Genomic DNA, 19,052 nt, shown 5'->3' with positions numbered 1-19,052 from the left:
AGTCTGTGCTCCGGAGAAACAAAGCTGGTACTCACTCCAGTACGCGTCAAGCGTCACGTATGTAATATGCGTTAATCAGGGTATGTCTATAACCGTAGCCCGCCTCGGTCCTGCGCGCCTGTACTAAGTACGTATCTCAGCCAGGACGGAACGCGGTCCGCTAGACGTTCCCCATTGATACGCAGGCCAGACCTTCGCATCGCAGACCCCTCCCTAGAAGCGAAGCAGTTTCTCGCCAGACACAACTGCTTCCTCTGCCTCGTCCCTGGCAGAAGGACATTTGGCTGCGCGGACAACCATGTCACGCCTCATCTGTACGCACCCTCTCCCGCCGACGACTTTGCTCTGGCGTTCTACTACCACGACCTAGGTGTATGAACTTGTGAACTTATATTGCTGTAGCTTCCGCCTTCTTCCTACGACGCGACCCACGCCTTCTCAAACTACCGCCATATCTATCGCTCCTCTGTATCATCGTTGGAATCGCCTGGCTGTTCCTCCTGCCATTGAACGACTACTCCCGAAGGACCTACATTTCCGAGAACGCGCTTCTTCCAGGACAGGTGCATACCTACTTCAGCGGCAGCGATCAGAATATTTTCCGTGCATACAAACAAGAAGTCGATGAGCTGATTGGCAAGGGCAACGTGGAGATCAACGATCATCTGGAGGACCACTTCAACAAGATAGGCCTCAAGGTTGGGCGGCAGAACTTCACCTACGTGTCCACCGGCCAAACTCATGCGGGGGAGAACATCTACGCCATCCTGCAGGCGCCGCGCGGCGACGCTACCGAAGCCATTGTCCTTGTGGCCGCCTGGGAGAACGACAAGGGTGAACTGAACAGACACGGGGTTCCTCTCGCGCTCACCCTTGCACGGTACTTCAAGCGCTGGTCCCTGTGGTCCAAGGATATCATCATCGTCATACCTCCCAACAGCAAGACGGGTATCCAGGCCTGGGTGGACGCCTACCACGACGCGCACGATGCATCCCGCGTGAGCTCCCTGCCTATAAAGTCGGGCGCCTTGCAAGGAGCCATCGCCATCGACTACACGCAGGAACATCGCTTTCGGTCGATCCACGTTGTGTACGATGGCATCAATGGGCAGTTGCCTAACCTAGACTTGATCAACGCCGTCGTCAGTATATCGGGTGGCCAGATGGGCATCCCCTGCGCCATTCAGGAGATGCGAAAGCACACGGACAAGTATGAGGATCGCCTCCGTACCATGCTGCGGGGCATGTTGAAGCAGGGCCTGGGCTACGCGTCTGGGCCTCACAGCAGCTTCATCCCCTACCATGTCGACGCCGTCACACTGCAGCCGTTTGGAGAGGGGTGGCAGGATGAAATGGCCATGGGTCGCGTCGTGGAGGGCTCGTTCCGCAGCTTGAACAACCTCCTTGAGCACCTACACCAGAGCTTCTTCTTTTACCTGCTCATGAACAAGGACCGTTTCGTGAGCATAGGCACCTACCTGCCTAGTGCCATGGTTCTTGCGGCAAACTTCACCATAATGGCCATCTTCTTCTGGGTCAAGAGCGGTTCGTCGGTCTCTCAGACCAGCACAGACTCGAAATCATCCACAACCGCCACCACCCCGGCTGAGCGCCACCTCTTCCTACCTCTAGTCGTGGTGGCCCTGTGCCAGTTCCTCGGCACGATTCCTCTCTTCATGTTCAACAATTTGACAGCAACGGTAAGTCCATGGTTCACACTTTCTGGTGCGTATTGGCGAGACACGACTTGCTGATTGTTACACAAGATGCTTCCTCCGGCGTTTGCAGTCTTTGCGGCTCTAAACTGCGCCCTGCCCGTTGTTATTTCGCATATGTTGGCTTCGCACAAGCCATCGGTCCAGCAGTTCCAGCTCATCAAATGCTTCAGCCTTCTGCTGTTGGGCATGTTCCTCTCCGCCCTGGCCACACTCAACTTTTCCCTCTCCTTCCTCGTGGGGCTGCTCGCTGCGCCCCTGACCTTTATGCAGCCTTGCAGCAGCTCTGTGGCCGGTTACTCCTTGTTTGGGATTCTTCAGCTCATCTCTCCCACTACGGTTCTCTACTCGGCGTCGGCATACTTTCACATTGATATTGGCGTGGTTCTCAAGGAGGCTGCTTTCGGCTGGAATGTCTGGGGCATGTACACTCCCATGGTGTTATGGTGTGTGTGGTGGCCGGCATGGCTGGTGAGCTCCGTTCTGGTGCTTGGACGGCCAGTTCAATAATCGACTCCTGGGGTCATGATGTAGTCTTTATACAGGCGCCTTTTAATTTGTCGTATTCTAAACATGCATTTCGCTGTCTTGAAGCTTTCGTCCGATGCTCTTGGGATATCGTCTAAGAAGGCGAGTGCATTAGATCGTTCCCGTTTACGTGGTTGCCAGCAAGGGCATCATCATTGATGCTTCAGCTACTTCTCAACTTGTTGTACATAGGGTCTATTTTCCCAAAGCCGAGAATTCAAGAGCTACAACAGTTTCTACAGCTAGCCGCTCATTCCCTCAACTTGCTTCTCTCCCGAGAGGCCGGCCACAACAGGACAGTCCTCACCCTTCCCCAAGTTATGCTGCCCATACGTCTCCGCCCGCTGTCTCAATCCAGTTGCCGAGCTGGTTTACACTCGAATCCCAGTCTAGCAGTCGCTGTCGCATGTTTCCGATTTGCGCCATGTCCAAGATCTTGGGCTGTACCCAGGTGATATGTGCCACCTCGTCCACCTGGTCGATGGTACCGCGAAGCAAGCCCAAGCTCAGTGCCCTCATGATAAGGTGCTCGATCTCGTCGGGGCGGACCTTGGTCTCGGACGCAATGTCGGCGAAGGTCATGGCGCGGTCATGAGGGGGGCGGCGGAAAATGGCTTCGGTCAGAGAAGCGAGGTAGATCTTCTGGCGGAGGTGGTTTGCGTGGGCGTTGAGAATAGGGGTATTGCTGATGTTGCCTGAGAGAACGTCAAAGGCGGCAAGGTCGCCACGGTTGAAGGCGAATAGGAGATCCCGGAGCCAGGCATCCTGCTTGTGGTCCTTCAGGGCATCCAGGATGGGATGCAGAAGCAACTCGCCGAAATTGTAGATGCTGTCGGAGAGCAGGGCGGCGATGCTGAGGTGGTGGGCGCGGGCGTGGCTCTCTGCTGGTGTCAAGGACTTGACATCGATACAGGCGAGGTAGAGTAGAGCGTTGCGGTAGTAGGCGGCAAAGTCCATCTTGCGCTAGATACGCGTCAAGTCAGCGTGGTGCTCCAGTAGATATCCAAGTTGTATGCAGCGGAGCGCCTCTTACCTGGTAGTAGGTGGCATTTGCGTCATAGAAGGCGGCGTGTATGACCTTCTCGACGGAATCGAAAGTATCCAATATCCTCTCAACCGACTCGAGGTCCTTCCGAGCACTGTCGAGGTCTTCTAAATCCAGCTTCACTCTGGCGACAGCCACAGAGGCATATACAAAGGCATCCTGGGAATTGGGGTGGTCGACCTTCTTCGCGACGCCTTGCAGGAAAGCGAGGCGTTCTTCGTCGTCTACATCTTGGGCGTCAGCACTGGTCGGCGGGCGGTGAATGGGAGCGGCCGTCCGTATTCACTTACCTTTGCACTGAGTGGCTGCTTTCAGAGCTATGTCTACCAGCTTGAGCTGGTTGATCTTGTCGGCAAACTTGAGAATGAAGACCTTGTAGAAGTCTAGACGCTGAGGTGCACTGCTAGGATCTGAGAAGAATTTGACGACGGCATTCGTCAGCTGGTGCCAGAGCTTCCGCTCCCAAAGATCCTCGAATTCGATGACAAGGCCCTGGAGGTTCTCTGGGGCTTTATCGCGCTGCTGCGCAAGGAAATCCGGAATCGCATCGGCGTTCATTGTCGGAATGGTGTTTCCGGGAGGTTGTTGCCCGACGGTTAAGGAATCTCAGTTTGCCAGGAAAAAGACGAGGATTCAGAGCCAAGTCGACCTGCAGACGTATGTCAAGAAGATCCGTAAGCAATTCCTTGCTTAAGAAAGGTCCGATGGTGAATTGTAGGAAGAAACCCGTCTGTATGGTGAGGCTCAGATCAACGCGGCTACCTTGCAGCCTGGCTGCCCACTATACTTACGTAGACTTTAGGTACGTAATCGTAGTTGATGGCACTGTAATGTATTAGGTAAGCTACGGAGCGAGCTCTGAGGTGGATGATGAATAATCAAGCTCCCACCCAGCTTCTTTGACCAACACGTGACGTCCAATTGGTTCCCATTCCCGAAGCAACTTTGGAAGTTGCACGGCAGTACCATCGACCAGGCACCGTGAATTGGCACCGCGAAGCCCGCCATTGGAAGCCCTGCTCTATACTATATCGAAGATGGCGTCCATCCAGACCGCGGTGCGGTCGACCCAGAAGGTCGCGCACAATGTCTTGAGGAGACAACCCATTTCCGATGTTGCCATCACCCGGACCGGCAAGCCTATCCTACGGACCCAAGGTGGAAGGTAAGTTGCGAAGGCCAATTGACTCTGACGAAGCTTACCTCTAACCGTTCTGTGTGCAGGTCTTCCCTCGGCGGTATGTGCAGCTGCGACGCGAATGTCTGATTGCTCTCTAAACAACTACAGGTCATACGGCCACCGTATTCGGCGCAACTGGTCAGGTGGGACGCTACATTGTGAATCGTCTTGGTAGGACTCTTCCGTCGCGAACCCCCCGAGGACTCACGCTCTTACACGGATTCAATAGCACGCCAGGGATGCACGGTTGTCGTGCCGTATCGCGAGGAAATGGCCAAGCGCCATCTGAAGCTCACGGGAGATCTTGGGCGGGTGGTCTTCCTGGTCCGTACCCTCTTCCCGGTTCGTATCGTTTGCAGCATGACGAGGCTAATACAGGCGACAGGAACACGACTTGCGAAACACCGAATCCATTGAGCAGAGCGTCCGACATTCCGATGTTGTCTACAATCTTGTCGGCAGGGACTATCCTACCAAGTACGTCGAAGAAGGAAGCAATGTGGCCAGACGCACGGGATATCAGCTAAGATGACGTTAGGAACTTTACTCTGGAGGACGTACATGTCGAGGCAACGGAGCGGATAGCCAGTGCTGTTGCGAAGTACGACGTGGACCGCTTCATCCACGTGTCGAGCCACAGCGCCAACCTCAACTCCCCTTCGGAGTTCTACCGCACCAAGGTTCGTTCTGCCTGGCAATGGCCGAGCCAATTCACACAGCGGACGAGCTAACCCAACCATCACGATAGGCCAGGGGAGAGCAGGTTGCCCGCAGCATCTTCCCCGAGACGACCATCGTTAGGCCTGCGCCTGTTTTCGGCTTCGAGGACAGACTTCTGCTGAGGCTGGCGTCGACCCTGAATCTCATCACTGCGAATAACATGCAGGAGAGGTTCCGGCCGGTTCACGTGAGTTTCCCTGCCAGAGGCATCTCGACAAGGGAGGCTTAATCATTTGTCTAACCATTGTTCAGGCTATTGACCTCGGCCACGCTCTCGAACTTATGCTCTACGACGACAGCACAGCGGGCCAGACGTACGAACTGTACGGACCAAACGAGTACTCCATGGCCGAGATTTTGGAGATGGTAGACCGCGAAACCTTCAAGAATCACCGAAGCTTCAATGTCCCCAAGGCGATTCTGAAGCCCATCGCGGGCCTCCTCAACCGGTTGCTCTGGTGGCCCATCACGTCTGCCGACGAGGTCGAGCGCGAGTTTATTGACCAGGAAATCGACGAGACGGCCAAGACATTCAAGGATCTCGGGATTGAACCGGGCGACATTAGCAAGTTCACATACATGTACCTGGTAAGTGCGGCTTCATGCCGTCCAAGGCACTCCTCTTTCTACGCCGCCATCTACTCGGTGTTGACCATTCGAATAGCAAGGATTCCGCAGCAGCAACTTCTACGACCTTCCCCCAGCTACTGAGAGGGAGAAGAGGGAGGAGCGCAAGTACCTGCACGTTGGTGACGAACTGTAATGTCACATACCATTTCAGACAAGGGAGCGTGGCGGTGGATGCCGCGTTGGCCAAGTGTAGTTGGAAACGACGTTGTAAATACGTGATAGAGATGTGCCATCAACCGTTTTCTATGTGTTAGTCGGTGTATAATTCGACGACGCTGCTTTCGTCTCGCCTTGTTCCGGTAAACTGGTGAAATGGGTACCATCAGCGGACGCCTTGTTAGGGTTAGCTGAAGACGGTTGGCTCGGGTCAAGCCGACTTTTTCCCTGGCCCCTAAGTGGGCTTGGTTTTTCAAGGCCCGCGACTCATATCACTGAAGCGCAACTCATGCCGCATTCCATGACTAAAGGTTTCCATCTTACCCGTCGGCAAGAGCGATTTATAGGGTCGGGTCCTTCTCATAGTGTGTTGTGTAGTGTAGATGAGGGAGAAAAAGAAAAAAAAAAAAAAAAAAAAAAGGCCGATGAAAAATACCTCCATAATTCCCCTTGCTGTAGTGATGCCCCTTGAAAAGTTGCCATGATGGACGACGACGATGCCCTGTGAGTCGACCTCGAAAAGTCAGGAAATGGTCGTTTCGTGTACTAATAGACGGGCAAACTGGAAGCACACTCTCGCCTCAGGCTCTCGCAGCCTTGGCCGAATTTAATGCCGAGAAAGATGGCATCGAGAGACGCTTTGCGGAGCTCAAGGCCAAGGTGGACGAGGCTATGGCCAAGGGAAGCAGCCACGACAGCGATATGCCTGTGACCATGGACCACTTTATGGAGGACTGGAATAAGTCGCAGTTCTGGGTACGTCGTGACCATCAATCCCCCGGATTCCTGTCTCACACGAGCTCCATCTATTGTTTTTGTGTTACCCAACCCCTTCCCCCCTTTGCGTGAAAGAGGCGTGTGAGCGAGTTTACAGATCAAAATCTCAGACAAGGGCTGACTTGTTGCCATCGTGACCGCACAGTATTCGGATGAAACGGCCAAGTTGCTGGCTGGCGAGCTGCTTAAAGGGGCGACGGAAACGGACACCATCGCCATCCTCTCCGCACCAAGTGTGCTCGTCGCCATGAAGAATCTAATGGTATGTATATGTGTCTTGTCAGCGTTGGTCTAAGGCCGACTGCGCATCTCATTCACTCCTTTACGCTAACCGAAGCTGCACCTAGAGCGAATATGAGCCTGGTCGTCCCAAACCCAAGGTCGTATTGCTAGAATACGACCAGAGGTTCGCCGTCTTCCCCGAGTTTGTCGCTTACGACTACCGCCACCCGTTCAAACTTCCTGGTACGTGTTTCCCCTCCCCTGGGTGGTTTGACAACCGAGACTAACACCATTCTCCCTCGCCCCTCTGCAGCGTCACTCAAGGGCAGCGTTGATCGCATCCTCTGCGACCCCCCCTTCCTAGAGGAGGACTGTCAGACCAAGAGTACGTTTGTTTGATCCTGTAAACCCTCCCGTGTTGCTCCGGTCTAACGTGGCCACGAATCGCAGGTGCCATGACAGCCCGTTGGATGGCAAAGTCCCCGGGCAGCACAGACGGCAAGGTCATCGTGTGCACGGGTGAGCGGATGAAGGACCTGGTGGCCAAGGTGTATAAGTCCTTCGGCGTCAGGAGCACGACATTTGAGCCCGCGCACGCCAACAACCTGAACAACGAGTTTTGGTGCTATGCCAACTTTTCGAGCGAGCATTGGGATTGGCGCAACTAGCGGATCGTGTTGCATGGATGGTTATATGATCGTCGTAGATGCGTGTCGGCATGGGACACTCGACGGGCAGCAAACACAAGCCGGCATTAGATTATATTTCTTTTCTTTTTCTTTTATTTTGTTTTTCATAATGGATAGCATGGGGGAAAAGGTGCTCAGGATAGTCTTCAAATTCAAAATTAAAGCGAGATATGTATGTACGCACCGCGCGCATCACCAACACCGATGGGATGGGATTGGACGGGAGCTTATGCAACGTTCTTGTCCCCCTTACCAGTCTACCTAGCCAACGCCGAATAATGCAAAGATGATTTGGTTTCCCGCCCCCAGGTTCGGCTGACCCAGCTACTTGCCGACGAAGCGATCAGGTGGCGTCGTGGTTCGACTAAACTTGCGGCTACTGCTCATATATTGTTTTGATCCAAGAGGCCAGAAGCCAGCCGTACGAGGGCAAGAAGCTCGTCAACCTACTCTTTTCACGCGAGAGATTGGACAATGTAGAAGAGCAAGTAGGGCTGTGCACCAAGGACGTCGGATTTGGATGCCAGTTCGACCTTGTGGTCGTTGAATTTGAACCACTGATCGCCGACACGACAATAAGAAACATAGTGACCTGGCAAAGTGGACATGGTTGGTTAGTGGACGGTATGTTCAAAACGCAGCGGGAATCACCCCGGGAACCTCGAGAGGCCCCCCCGGGTGGGTTGGACCGAGAACTGACCGGTGTCAATCTCGCCGACATGAACGACGACGCTGAGGAGGTCGTACGTGCATGACCTGGCCAGGTCGTACGACTCCCGCGTGTCACTCGTCCTGGCTCTGCTTGTGTAGGGCAGCATGTTCAGCTGCAATGGAAAGTTGACCGTCGTGTCGATTTTGGACGGTGCGCGGTCGTGCCGGCCTTGCTTGAATTCGAACCTCTAGAGAGCTCTGGTGTCAATGCCTGGACAAATGACCACATATCGAGTGTGGGTGCATCCACACCTGGGCGTGAATGGTATGCATACCTTAAGCTGGATGGCTAGCACGTTTGGCAGCCGCCTGATACTGGTATCCCGTCTGGCCTGTTGCGTCGAGCTACACTTGTGGCAGCGATATTCGCACTTGTCCGACTTGACATACTCTTCCTCCAGGCATTCTTGCAACGTGAGGGCCGGCTTCTTCGCTCCCGTTTTCTTTGTCCTTTTCTGGGTCAGGTTCTCGAGGCCGAGGTTGAGGTCCAAGAAGGACTGGACGGCATTGGTGACACCCCCGCAGTTCTGGCAGGTCGTCGTGGTTTGCATTTTACCGTAGAACGTCTGGTGGATAATGCAGTTGCAGCTGTGTTCGCAACCCGTCTCGGGGCGCTTGCCGTCTCCGTTGCGTTCGTGTAGCTCCTCGGCCAGGAACTGGAAGAACTCGTGAGCGTCTTGCTCCTTGGTCGTTACCAGATTCTCGAAAGCCTTCTTTTCCGAAATCCAAAAGCCCGAGAGAATGCTGGCCGCCGTGAACCCGTTTGTGTTCTCCACGGCGTAAAAGTCCTGGAACATGTCGTCCATGGCGCAGCTCAAGCAATTCGGCAGGCTACAGTCGTTGCTCTGATGGCCGTCGCCGAGGTAGAAATTGCGGAGCAGGGGGTTATGGAGAAAGCTCTGAAGCACGACATTTTGATAGCAAGTGGCGCCAGCATTATAGATGCCGCGCAGTCCGTTGGCCTTGCAGGAGGCCGTTGTGGTATTTGAGGAGATGTAGAGCGGGTTATCCTTGAAGCTGTCCGAGAAGAGCTCATCGTGCTTCCTCTTGCGAGCTGGACAGAGCAACGGGTCAGCGGGTCAAGACAAGACTACGTGGGTTTAAAGTCGGCGGAGGCGGTAGAGAGATCCCGGGGGTAATGGTATGTATGGCATAGGGCGTGGGTGGGAAGAAAATATACGGGCAGCACCAGAGCCCCCACCCCATTTAGACAGAAAGAAAGGTTATAAAGCTTACTAGAGAAGGTCCCTGTTCCCATCTTGCGTATCCTTAAGTCTTCCAGGGTAGGATCCCAAACCAGGTCGTCACATATTTGGCAATACAGGGTCCCGTTTCGCGAATCGACAACTTCGCCAGCATTAGTAGGGCGGACCAGAACGGGCTGGATTATTGAATACCGAGGGGAGGCTTACAGAAACGGTGTGACTTTGCGTTACCGTGGTTTAGACGGTCCTCCTCAGATACGATCGAAGTGCATTGTAGGCAGAGGTAATTGGATGTCAGTGAAGTGTTGGGTCGGCCCTTGCTGTTCTTGGTGGTCTGGGAGATGATGGGAGTTTGCTCAAAGATGTTCCTCAGAATCATCTTGTAGTGATGTACAGATTGGTTTGTGTGCTCCTGGGACTGCGAGAGCAGGCGCTGGACATGTTCTACGGCCGGTCAGCCTAGCCCAGGCATATTGTGTGTATATATGTGTGTGAGAGGGAGACAAACCACATCCAAATGTGGGCATCCCCGGGCCTGGGGACTTGAGCCTCGCCTGTTTGGGAGACATGGGTGTCGCCGGCCGAGCAGACATATTCGCTCCCAAGTCACGATGCGGTAGAACAAAGGTGGCTGGCCGGCGTGGAGGTGAGGACTGCAGTCACGTTTGCCTTGGTGATTAGGGAGAGGATCGGAGATGTTTCTTTCTTTTTTTCTTCTTTCTTCTTTTTTTTTTTTTTTGGTCTTGTTCTCGAGACGTCACGGTATTGTGATGGAGGACGAGGGTCTATTTCGGAGACGGGAGGTTACAACTGCGAAGACTGGGCTCGGTATTAGCTTGGGTCTCTCCAAGGATAAAAAAGGATCGGACCTGATTCGGTTCGTGAAGCTGCACTCCGATGGCCGGTCTCGTGATCCTTCAGGGGCAAGGTCGCCAACGGGAAACAGACTATTATATCTAGCAAACAATAGAATGCGAAGCAAAGGCAATGGGTGTTGTACGCTAATTATGCTCTTGCATGCGCAGGGACTCTGGCCGGAGACCAACGAAGATGGCGATTTCCAACGTTTGTACCAAGAGAGCTTCCAATTCCCAGGAATGAGAATACCGCAGCGTCCCGTAGAGACACGAGCTTAAGCGTGGAGACTATCGATAAGCCACACCTAAGATAAGATAAGTAGCCTGGTGCCGTGGGTACGTACCTAAGGTAAGGGGAACATCGCGATCCAGACAAACTTTATAATCCATTTATTAGGTATTTATCCATTTATTACTTGTTAGAATTCACGCAAAACCTCCGAGGGATCTTTCCGTGACTGAATTGACACTACCCACAGAAAGTGCTATCAAAAAGGAGGGATGTTTTGTAGGTCTACTAAGTATCTAGATAAAGACTTGGAACAAACCGGCTTTGGACGGACGGACAGTGGTCATCCCCTAACCAAGCATAGGTTTGGCCTACGAATGCTCTTCCACGTACTTCGTAGGATGCAGCCTCTGTGAGGCGCGACTTTGCTCGAGACATTCAGTTTCGTTTCAGTTCCCATGAATCTTTCGGCAATATTTGCTTACGTCGTACACAGGGATGAATGACCGACGGCAAGCCACAGGCACCGCCACATCTCACTTTTGGGGCGTCCGTCATACGCGGAGTGACCTCGGTTCAATGGACGATGCTTCGTAGAACTGTATCCCCCCCAATTCTTCCCTACCCACGTACGGGAAGCAGACCTCAATTTGACTCTGGGCCGGACATGCTTCATGCTCCGCACACTGGCACGCCCTTCCTGCTTCCTGCCAACGAGTGCGCTCTTCCGGTACAAAAGCATCATGGCGGGGCCGCTGGTTCCCTTGCCCGAGGTTGAACGCTTAAGCCCCGCGTGTATCCGTGTCCTCGGAGGGAATCCAGGCAAGTTCACCTTGCAGGGCACCAACACGTATTTGGTCGGGACGGGGTACCGCCGCATCCTCATCGATACGGGCGAGGGTCGGCCCTCGTGGGCGGCAGCCCTAAAATCGACCTTGCAGCAGGAGGGAGCCCGGGTCGAGACGGTTCTGATCAGCCATTGGCACCCCGACCACACGGGAGGGGTCGACGATATCCTGCAACTCTGCCCGGATGCCAAAGTCTACAAGAACCAGGCGGGGGAGGATGGTCAGCGCGACATTGTCGATGGCCAAGCTTTTACCGTGCAGGGGGCCAGCTTGACGGCTTTCCACACCCCGGGCCACACCGACGACCACATGGTCTTCGTCTTGGCCGAAGAAGACGCCATGTTCACCGCGGACAACGTGCTCGGGCAGGGCACCGCGGTATTCGAGGACCTAGCAGCGTATCTCGCCAGTCTGGAGCGGATGCGCCACCTCTTCAGGGGACGGGCGTATCCGGGCCACGGGCCGGTCATCTCGGACGGCCCGGCCAAAGTGGAGGAATACATCCGCCACAGGAAGGAGCGCGAGGATCAAGTTCTTCGCACTCTGCGGTCGTCCAAGGCCGCAGACAGCGCGACCCGGTCCGGCGCCGACGGCGACGGATGGACAGCGTTGGAACTAGTCAAGGTTATTTACGAAGATGTCCCGGAAGAACTGCATGGGCCGGCTACCGGGGGCGTATTCAAGATTCTGGAAAAGCTGGAGTATGAAGGCGCGGTAGCCCGAGCACCGAGCGGAGAGAGGTGGGTTTTGAAAGATAGGTCTTCTCTATAGGGAGCTGTCGAGTGACGCACGACGATACGGACATGTTGTGTTGGTCATTGTACATGGACATTTGATTACGCTTTATTCCCAGCGGCCGAGGTACACTACACTGTTACGGGGTATTATCACGGTCACAACAGCAACAGCAGCGACAGCATAGCTATACGTACGAATACGTCTTAAAAAATGCATATAAATTAGCTACGAAGTACGGTACTGACGGCGGTCCAGACTTATATATCATGGACCTACTCCCTCGACTATGACGTACAGGCCCAATAATGCGATGTACGAAGTAAGGTGGCTGGCCCGTGGAAGCAAGTTCGAAGTGGATCTACCACCAATATTGACTAATCAGTGGACCACGGGTATCCATCTACCGGGAATTACGGGAATTGCCCACTGTCACTCGGACTTTACTATGATCCCTATTTCCGTCCGGATAGAGCGGGGTGAGATGAACGACCAAATGTCCGGTATTACTAATTATGACTACCTTTGGTTTTGATGGCGTTGGATACCGGAGTCAGAGGTCATGTCATGTACCAGCCTTTACACCGTCCCATCCGTACATTGCAAGTAGCACAAGATCGTGAAGGGCCAGGCCGTCATAGGACGAGGCGACGTGGGTGAATAGGAACAACAGACTGCAAGTAAACGACTGCCGTGCGATGTACGGTCCGGGTCCGGTTGCGTTGGTTACAGGAGTACGAAGGTTAAGGGCATAAGTTTTGTCATGTCCGAAAGTACTCTAGGACCCACCTATTTCCTATTTAGGAACAGACACTTTTCAGTACATCTTTTTACGACTCGTTACCTTTATACTTCCTTTTTCTTTTTTAATTACGTCACGATATTAACCTAATTTTTCCCCTCCACGATATTAATAACCTGATTTTTCCCTTCCACGATATCAATAACCTGATTTTCCCCTTCCACGATATCAATAACACAGGAAAAAGAGTCAAAAAATAGGTTAGTTATTTATATTAACCTACCTCTTTATACGTTACTAACCTTTTCCTTATATCTATAGATATAACGATGCCCCGAGGAACAAAGCACCTAACGCGTAATAATAGACTTCGAATACGGACTCTATTTCACGAGACTCACTACATAAAAACTAATATATAAGCTATCACAGGTACTTCGATACGGCAGATCCGTTACGCAATCAGCGCGGCTAGTATCGAAATTAAGCCTCGAAGCGGAAGGCCCCTAAAAATAACAGAAGAAAAGGAGCAACGACTAATTAAGTATATAACCGGTTCTAGGGCAGGAAGGCGCGCAACATACAAGGAACTCTCCCGGGTCCTCTTCAACGGCGCGCACGGCTTATATACAATTCGTTTAACCCTTCGCCGGCTAGGGTACCGTCGTTATTCTGCGCGGCGAAAGCCGCCTATTTCAGAAAAGAATAGACGCCTACGTCTTGCGTGGGCGCGCGAGCATATTCACTGGACTCGCGCGCAGTGGTCTTCGATCCTTTAGTCCGATAAGACGTGGGTAACCGGGGGTAGCCACTATAAGGTCTACGTTACGCGTAAACCTAGTAAAGAATAGGATACGATTTATATAGTGGAACGGTATTAACGCAAAGGTGGTTAGATGTTTTGGGGCTGTTTTGCAGGCGCGCAAAAAGGGCCCGGTCTTCTTTAGGAAAAGGACTAGGGTTCGATTAATAGCGAGTCGTACGCTGCGCGTATTATCCCGTTAATCGATAGATAGATACGATTACAAAGGCGCGAAGGTCAGAATCTGATTTTAATACAGGATAACGCGCTATCCTATCGAGCTACGATTAAACAGTTATACGAACGCGGCGTTTAAGTTATAGACTAGCTACTTTATTCGCTTAATTTAAACCCTATAGAAAAGGCGTGGAATTAGATAAAAGATTAGATATAGGAAGAGCACGGGTTAAATAAAAATCCTACGCCTACACGGCTACGCGAATGGGTTATAGAGGCGTGGAATTAACTGCCTAAAGACTTTTTAGAAGAGTAGATTAGTTCGATGCCTGATCGATATAAGGCAGTGATTAAGGCGGACGGGTTATTCACAAAGTACTAGGTAGTACTATAGTAAAACGGAACGTATTTCCCTGGCTCCACATAGCGTTGCATACCGACCCATATACACAAAACATACCGATATAGCCTTCGTAAATAGGTAGGTACTACACACGGTACGGTACTTTGTATGACAGTCACATGATACAAAGGGAGGCAAGCTACAGTAGGTAACTCGCCATTGGCCGGTATCTGTAGGTACTGCATCCTGTGGGGTCTCTTACAACGTACATAGGTACCTCACCTTACCCACGAAGCTATCATAGTGCCGTGACGACATTCCTAGGAATCGAAACACCACGAACGCCTTCTAGGATGGTATAAGCTAAGAGCAACTCGGACATTATATACACAAAGACCAACTATAATGCCATGGACAGAATGCTCATTCATAGAGGTGGAACGGGTTGGTCCTAATGACCGACCTGACCCACTTGTCAAACAAATGTGTCGACACCAAGTGCCGTCAAATGGTACCCAGTTCACCATATGGGTATGATTTTCATGCCTCGTACGATGTGCAGTGGTATTTTTTGCAAATTATCCGGCACTGCATTTCGTCTTGTTGGAATAGTCCGGGAGGACCGGGGAGATGATTCAGCTTCGGGCTCGGCACGCAACCCCACCTTCCTATCCGGTAAGACCCAAGCAACTAATCACCTTTTCGTCTTTATATTTTTATATATTTTTCTATTTTTCGAATACTCTAGAAAGCTTGTTCGGAAGCGTCGGGGTCGTGTTGAGCCGCCTCTCCCTCTCTTACACTACTCTACCCTGATACCTTACTGACAGTACACGGTACCGTACCGTCCCGTCCGGACGGGTCATGGTGATTTCATGATCAAATACTTTACTTTCTCCATGACACCGAGGAAGGGTAGCTCCCGGTCCCGGAGACTCTACGTTTGCCGGACTCTCGCCCGGGCAGATGGCCTGAGTCCTGACATTGGGCCAGCCTGCATTACGTCGATCCCGTGATCCTGGTACCCTCCCTCACCTACGGTGTAAGCATAGTACAACAGGTGGCATCCTGGGAGTCGTGACTGGCCGTGCTCCGGACTCGTTGTACACCGTACGTGTGCTCGTCCCCCCACGGCATGCACCTCTGGCAGACCGCGGGCGGAAGCGTTCAGACGTGAGACCCATCACAGACAACGAGTTTGCTTATCAAGCGTGCCCTTCTTCTCTTTTTCCTCCCGCCAGACCCGAGCGAGTCTTGGAGCCGTCCTCTTATTCTTTTCTATTTCCTCTTATTATTTATCCTCTCTTCCCTTGACCCACGATCCCCCTCCCCTCCATTACCGTCTAGTAACCCACGCTATCAGCTCGACGGTCCTTTAAATCTGCTCAGTCGTATTTCACTTTATTCTCCCACTGTGTCCAAGACGGGGGGCTGGAGTCCATGAGGCTCATACGGTACACTTCACACGTACTATTCATCCAACTCAGTTATAGATAGAGCTGAGCCTTGCGCTTCCCCAACGCTCCCCGACGTGCGCCAGCACCCTCCGACTTTCACGCCATCTTACTCTCTCGGCATAAATCGCACTTCTAATACTACTCTGGATAACCCCCGATGACTCAGTTCCTGTCCTTACTTGCGCTGTCGGGTCTTGTCCCGCTCGCTCTTGCTGACAGCGGCCACGGCCACGGCGGTCATGCAGACAACCCAATGGGAGGAGGAGCTCATGCTCCCGCTGGCAATGATGCGAAACCGGACCCAGACAGCTATCCGCTTTCGTACTTTGCCCTCGCAGACCATGCGGGGATTATATATGCCCATATCGCCATCATGGTGATCGCTTGGGTCTTCTTGCTGCCTGTTTGTGAGTATTCTACTGGACAGGGCGTCTCGAAAATGGCGGACGGCTGACTTACTGACACCGGGACAGCTGTCATGCTATCTTTGGCGCGATCGCGATACACCCTCGCGCTGCAGTTTGTCTTCCTGGCCGCCAATGCGCTAGGTGTCCTGCTGAGCATGATTTACAACGCAAAGACCCCTGACTTGTACCCGAACAACGCGCACCCCCGGGTCGGATGGGTCGCGACCTGCGTGATCACTACCCAGGTTCTCGTGGGCCTGCTGGGCCGCATCGCCGGGCATTGGCGGAAACGCCCGGCCGCCGACTATGGCAACGGTGCCGAGCACCACGCCTTTATCCCCGTCCCCACCGCATCCGTGGAAGACCAACGCCGGCTCGACGAAATTCGCTTCTCGTCTCCTTACCGCCCGTCAAACGACAGCGGCCAGGGAACCGAACTCAGCACCGAGTCGGGTCAGACCTCGCCGAGATATTCGGATGCTCGCAAGGAGTATGCCGATGCGGAAGACGACGATGGCATCGAGGATGGCCTCCCCATGCCGATGCCCTCTGAGAACAGCCGCGGCACTTCTGTCCTCAGAAGGATGTCTGGTCTGATCTCACCCCGCGTCTGGAGATGGCTGATGATTGCATATGACGTCGTGGACAGGACAATCCTCTTTTTGGGCTTCATCGCCTTTTGTCTCGGCATCGTTACGTTTGGCCGCTTTTTTGTAAGTCAAGATCTTGATGCCGCATCGACGCGCGCGACTGTTGTGTAATGTGTAACGGGCGATGAGAGCGCTAACGATCAATGCAGGAAGGCCAAGGCATCTTCAGTGGCTTGGCTCATTGGATAAAGGGAGGCGTGTTTTTCTGCTTTGGCATCTTCACCCTTGGACGGTGGAGCGGAAGCTTCGGAGAGTTGGGATGGGTGAGTTCCCGTCCTTCTTTTTCCTTCATCTCTTTGTTCGGCACTCTTCTGGGACCGTATTTGCTGTTTCGTGAACAAATCTGGCTGACTGATGACTGACAGGCATGGAATGTCCGCCCGAAACAAACACATGGCAAATGGCGAATGTCGGCAGAGTTTTTTGAGAGTTTCCTCATCTTCTTCTACGGCGCGACCAACGTCATGCTGGAGCACTTGGGCAACTGGGGTGGTGAGTGGAGGGCCCAGGATTTTGAGCACGTCTCTATCACCATCCTGTTCATTGGCGGTGGTATGGTAAGTTTGACCCTTCTTGCTTCCCGGCTGCCCTTGTTCATCAATTCGTGGTTGCAATCGATTTACTGCTACGTGTAGTCGAGAGGTGTCGTTCGGACGAGAGCTGACACGGGCGTTGTAGTTCGGCATGCTCATCGAATCTACCCGCGTGCGGGACCTCCTCAACACCACAGTCTTCGAGGCGGCCGTCACTGCGCCCGAGCGTCCATACGACCAAGAAGAAGGCAAAGACAACCCCCTACAAGCCCCGAGGCAGTACGAGTTCTCAATCAATCCCATCCCTGCACTCGTCATCCTGCTGCTGGGCTTCATGATGAGTGGGCATGAGCAGGGCTCTATGATCTCGAGCATGATCCACAAGCAATGGGGCGAGTTGCTCGCCGGCGCTGCAGTCGCCCGGGGGCTCACTTACTTCCTCCTCTACCTCAAGCCTCCGCGATCCGTCCTCCCGTCAAGGCCGCCCACGGAGCTGCTCACATCGTTTGGCCTTATTGCTGGAAGCATCCTTCTCATGGCCAGTGTGAGTAACATCCCTTTTGAACATGAGGAACCACGGTCAGTACTGACTTTTCGTGTAGAGCAGCGACACCGTTGCCGGCATGGAGCACTACAATCTCAACGGCATGTTCATGTATAACGTCACCCTGGGACTTGTTGGTGCCATGATGGCTTGGGTCATCATAGTATTGGCCATCAAGGGCTGGGCGGTGCGCAAGGAGAGTCCCGTCCGATTCCATATCCGTCAGTGAGGACGTACACGACACGTGCTCGGCGGCAGGAGGAGCAATCATGAATGCATGACTAATTGAAGACATCCAAGGTATCGTCATAAAAAGGCGAATGCGTGGAAGGAAAGTTGTTGCGATGCGAGACTAGGGACGACCCTGGGGGTAATGCGGGATGCTTTGTCCAGATGTAGCATGATAAGCCTTATTAGTTTCCTACTCCCCTTAGATACCCATTTATTACCCAAGAACGCATATTCCAGAGAGAAGCGTCTACATTTCTTCCGCACATCGTCTAGGATTGCGCTCATGCCTTTCAAGGTCGTGATGTATCTGGGCAGGCGTAATTTTACAAGCCAGTCCGTTTCCCCCCTCTCCTTTAATGGGAGCTGCTTCTCCGTCGATTGAAGCCGATAATGTCGGGGAAAGTACTGCTGAAAGCGACGTGTCTGGCCTAGTAGGGAGTATCGAGATGTGTCCTCAAGGTGGCGCAGAGACGGCAGACACACATCAGTGTCTGGCAACAACGGAGATACACGGCAGGATCCAACGTGCGATCGTCCTGTTCCAGCCCGCGATCTCAAGGACAGTGTTGCACAGATATTCCGGCAAGTTGCCTCGTCAGACTAAAGGGATTCACGACCGGCCCTCGCTCTTCCGCTTCCGCTTCTTTTTCGACTCCTTCTTCGCCGTCCGCTCCTCGTCCTGCGACTCCGACTCGGACCCCGCGCGCTTGCCGTCCTCTTCGGCGGCCATGACCGGAGGATTCATGACGCGGTCCTTGTCGGCGTCCGAGTAGAGAGCGGTCCCCTGCTGCAGCGCGTGGACGAGGAACGGCACCGAGTCTGGTTTGAAGTCGTCGGCCGTGCGGGCCTTGTCGATGGCCTCGGCGAACTCTTGGGTGGCGCGCTGGAGGTAGAAGGAGGCGAAGGCCTCGTTGGTTGA

The 19,052-nt window shown here is 53.3% G+C and overlaps 8 protein-coding genes across 8 annotated transcripts; 5 read left to right on the top strand and 3 right to left on the bottom strand.

Moving 5' to 3' along the window:
• Positions 1-298: 298 nt before the first annotated feature.
• On the top strand, positions 299-2,225 carry ACRALDRAFT_2045163 (uncharacterized protein; the record flags this gene model as incomplete). The annotated part of the gene is made up of 3 exons (XM_071021501.1): positions 299-314; positions 403-1,700; positions 1,767-2,225. 3 exons carry the CDS (start codon positions 299-301, stop codon positions 2,223-2,225), a joined length of 1,773 nt encoding a protein of 590 aa, XP_070870968.1.
• A 336-nt stretch (positions 2,226-2,561) lies between these two features.
• ACRALDRAFT_1073231 (uncharacterized protein) lies at positions 2,562-3,846 on the bottom strand (the record flags this gene model as incomplete). The annotated part of the gene is made up of 3 exons (XM_071018079.1): positions 2,562-3,206; positions 3,277-3,512; positions 3,579-3,846. 3 exons carry the CDS (start codon positions 3,844-3,846, stop codon positions 2,562-2,564), a joined length of 1,149 nt encoding a protein of 382 aa, XP_070870967.1.
• A 394-nt stretch (positions 3,847-4,240) lies between these two features.
• Positions 4,241-6,362, top strand: ACRALDRAFT_1066382 (uncharacterized protein). Its single transcript, XM_071017340.1, has 9 exons — positions 4,241-4,453; positions 4,513-4,526; positions 4,577-4,639; positions 4,698-4,792; positions 4,854-4,945; positions 5,007-5,148; positions 5,217-5,375; positions 5,441-5,776; positions 5,853-6,362. Exons 1-9 carry the CDS (start codon positions 4,326-4,328, stop codon positions 5,949-5,951), a joined length of 1,128 nt encoding a protein of 375 aa, XP_070870966.1. The 5' UTR covers positions 4,241-4,325; the 3' UTR covers positions 5,952-6,362.
• Positions 6,363-6,471: 109 nt separating this feature from the next.
• Positions 6,472-7,641, top strand: ACRALDRAFT_2030583 (uncharacterized protein; the record flags this gene model as incomplete). The annotated part of the gene is made up of 6 exons (XM_071020668.1): positions 6,472-6,478; positions 6,528-6,730; positions 6,897-7,013; positions 7,099-7,216; positions 7,287-7,358; positions 7,424-7,641. 6 exons carry the CDS (start codon positions 6,472-6,474, stop codon positions 7,639-7,641), a joined length of 735 nt encoding a protein of 244 aa, XP_070870965.1.
• Positions 7,642-8,117: 476 nt separating this feature from the next.
• On the bottom strand, positions 8,118-10,171 carry ACRALDRAFT_2114823 (uncharacterized protein; the record flags this gene model as incomplete). Its single annotated transcript, XM_071023708.1, has 6 exons — positions 8,118-8,254; positions 8,363-8,561; positions 8,649-9,427; positions 9,610-9,720; positions 9,786-10,022; positions 10,087-10,171. The coding sequence occupies 6 exons, from the start codon at positions 10,169-10,171 to the stop codon at positions 8,118-8,120; spliced, it is 1,548 nt and encodes a 515-aa protein (XP_070870964.1).
• Positions 10,172-11,252: 1,081 nt separating this feature from the next.
• On the top strand, positions 11,253-12,533 carry ACRALDRAFT_1066379 (uncharacterized protein). Its single transcript, XM_071017339.1, has one exon. The coding sequence runs from the start codon at positions 11,408-11,410 to the stop codon at positions 12,281-12,283; it is 876 nt and encodes a 291-aa protein (XP_070870963.1). The 5' UTR covers positions 11,253-11,407; the 3' UTR covers positions 12,284-12,533.
• Positions 12,534-15,925: 3,392 nt separating this feature from the next.
• On the top strand, positions 15,926-18,131 carry ACRALDRAFT_2114916 (uncharacterized protein; the record flags this gene model as incomplete). The annotated part of the gene is made up of 6 exons (XM_071023713.1): positions 15,926-16,175; positions 16,242-16,888; positions 16,975-17,088; positions 17,191-17,382; positions 17,504-17,902; positions 17,961-18,131. The coding sequence occupies 6 exons, from the start codon at positions 15,926-15,928 to the stop codon at positions 18,129-18,131; spliced, it is 1,773 nt and encodes a 590-aa protein (XP_070870962.1).
• Positions 18,132-18,866: 735 nt separating this feature from the next.
• ACRALDRAFT_2077818 (uncharacterized protein) lies at positions 18,867-19,037 on the bottom strand (the record flags this gene model as incomplete). Its single annotated transcript, XM_071022317.1, has 1 exon — positions 18,867-19,037. A coding segment is annotated over one exon (171 nt), but the record flags the coding sequence as incomplete, so codon positions are not given.
• Between the last annotated feature and the right edge of the window lie 15 nt (positions 19,038-19,052).

The sequence above is a fragment of the Sodiomyces alcalophilus genome, assembly GCF_042370955.1.
Source record: "Sodiomyces alcalophilus JCM 7366 unplaced genomic scaffold ACRALscaffold_11, whole genome shotgun sequence".
NCBI lineage: Eukaryota > Fungi > Ascomycota > Sordariomycetes > Glomerellales > Plectosphaerellaceae > Sodiomyces > Sodiomyces alcalophilus.
This window is presented reverse-complemented; position numbering and strand designations above follow the sequence as displayed.

What these genes read in the sequence shown, in the direction of transcription:
- ACRALDRAFT_1066382 (XM_071017340.1), top strand. Translation starts at nt 4,326, where the DNA reads ATGGCGTCCATCCAGACCGCGGTGCGGTCGACCCAGAAGGTCGCGCAC. An exon ending in GGCAGGGACTATCCTACCAA is followed by an intron (nt 4,946 to 5,006) that starts GTACGTCGAAGA and finishes AGATGACGTTAG; the next exon opens with GAACTTTACTCTGGAGGACG. An exon ending in AGTTCACATACATGTACCTG is followed by an intron (nt 5,777 to 5,852) that starts GTAAGTGCGGCT and finishes CCATTCGAATAG; the next exon opens with CAAGGATTCCGCAGCAGCAA.
- ACRALDRAFT_1066379 (XM_071017339.1), top strand. Translation starts at nt 11,408, where the DNA reads ATGGCGGGGCCGCTGGTTCCCTTGCCCGAGGTTGAACGCTTAAGCCCC.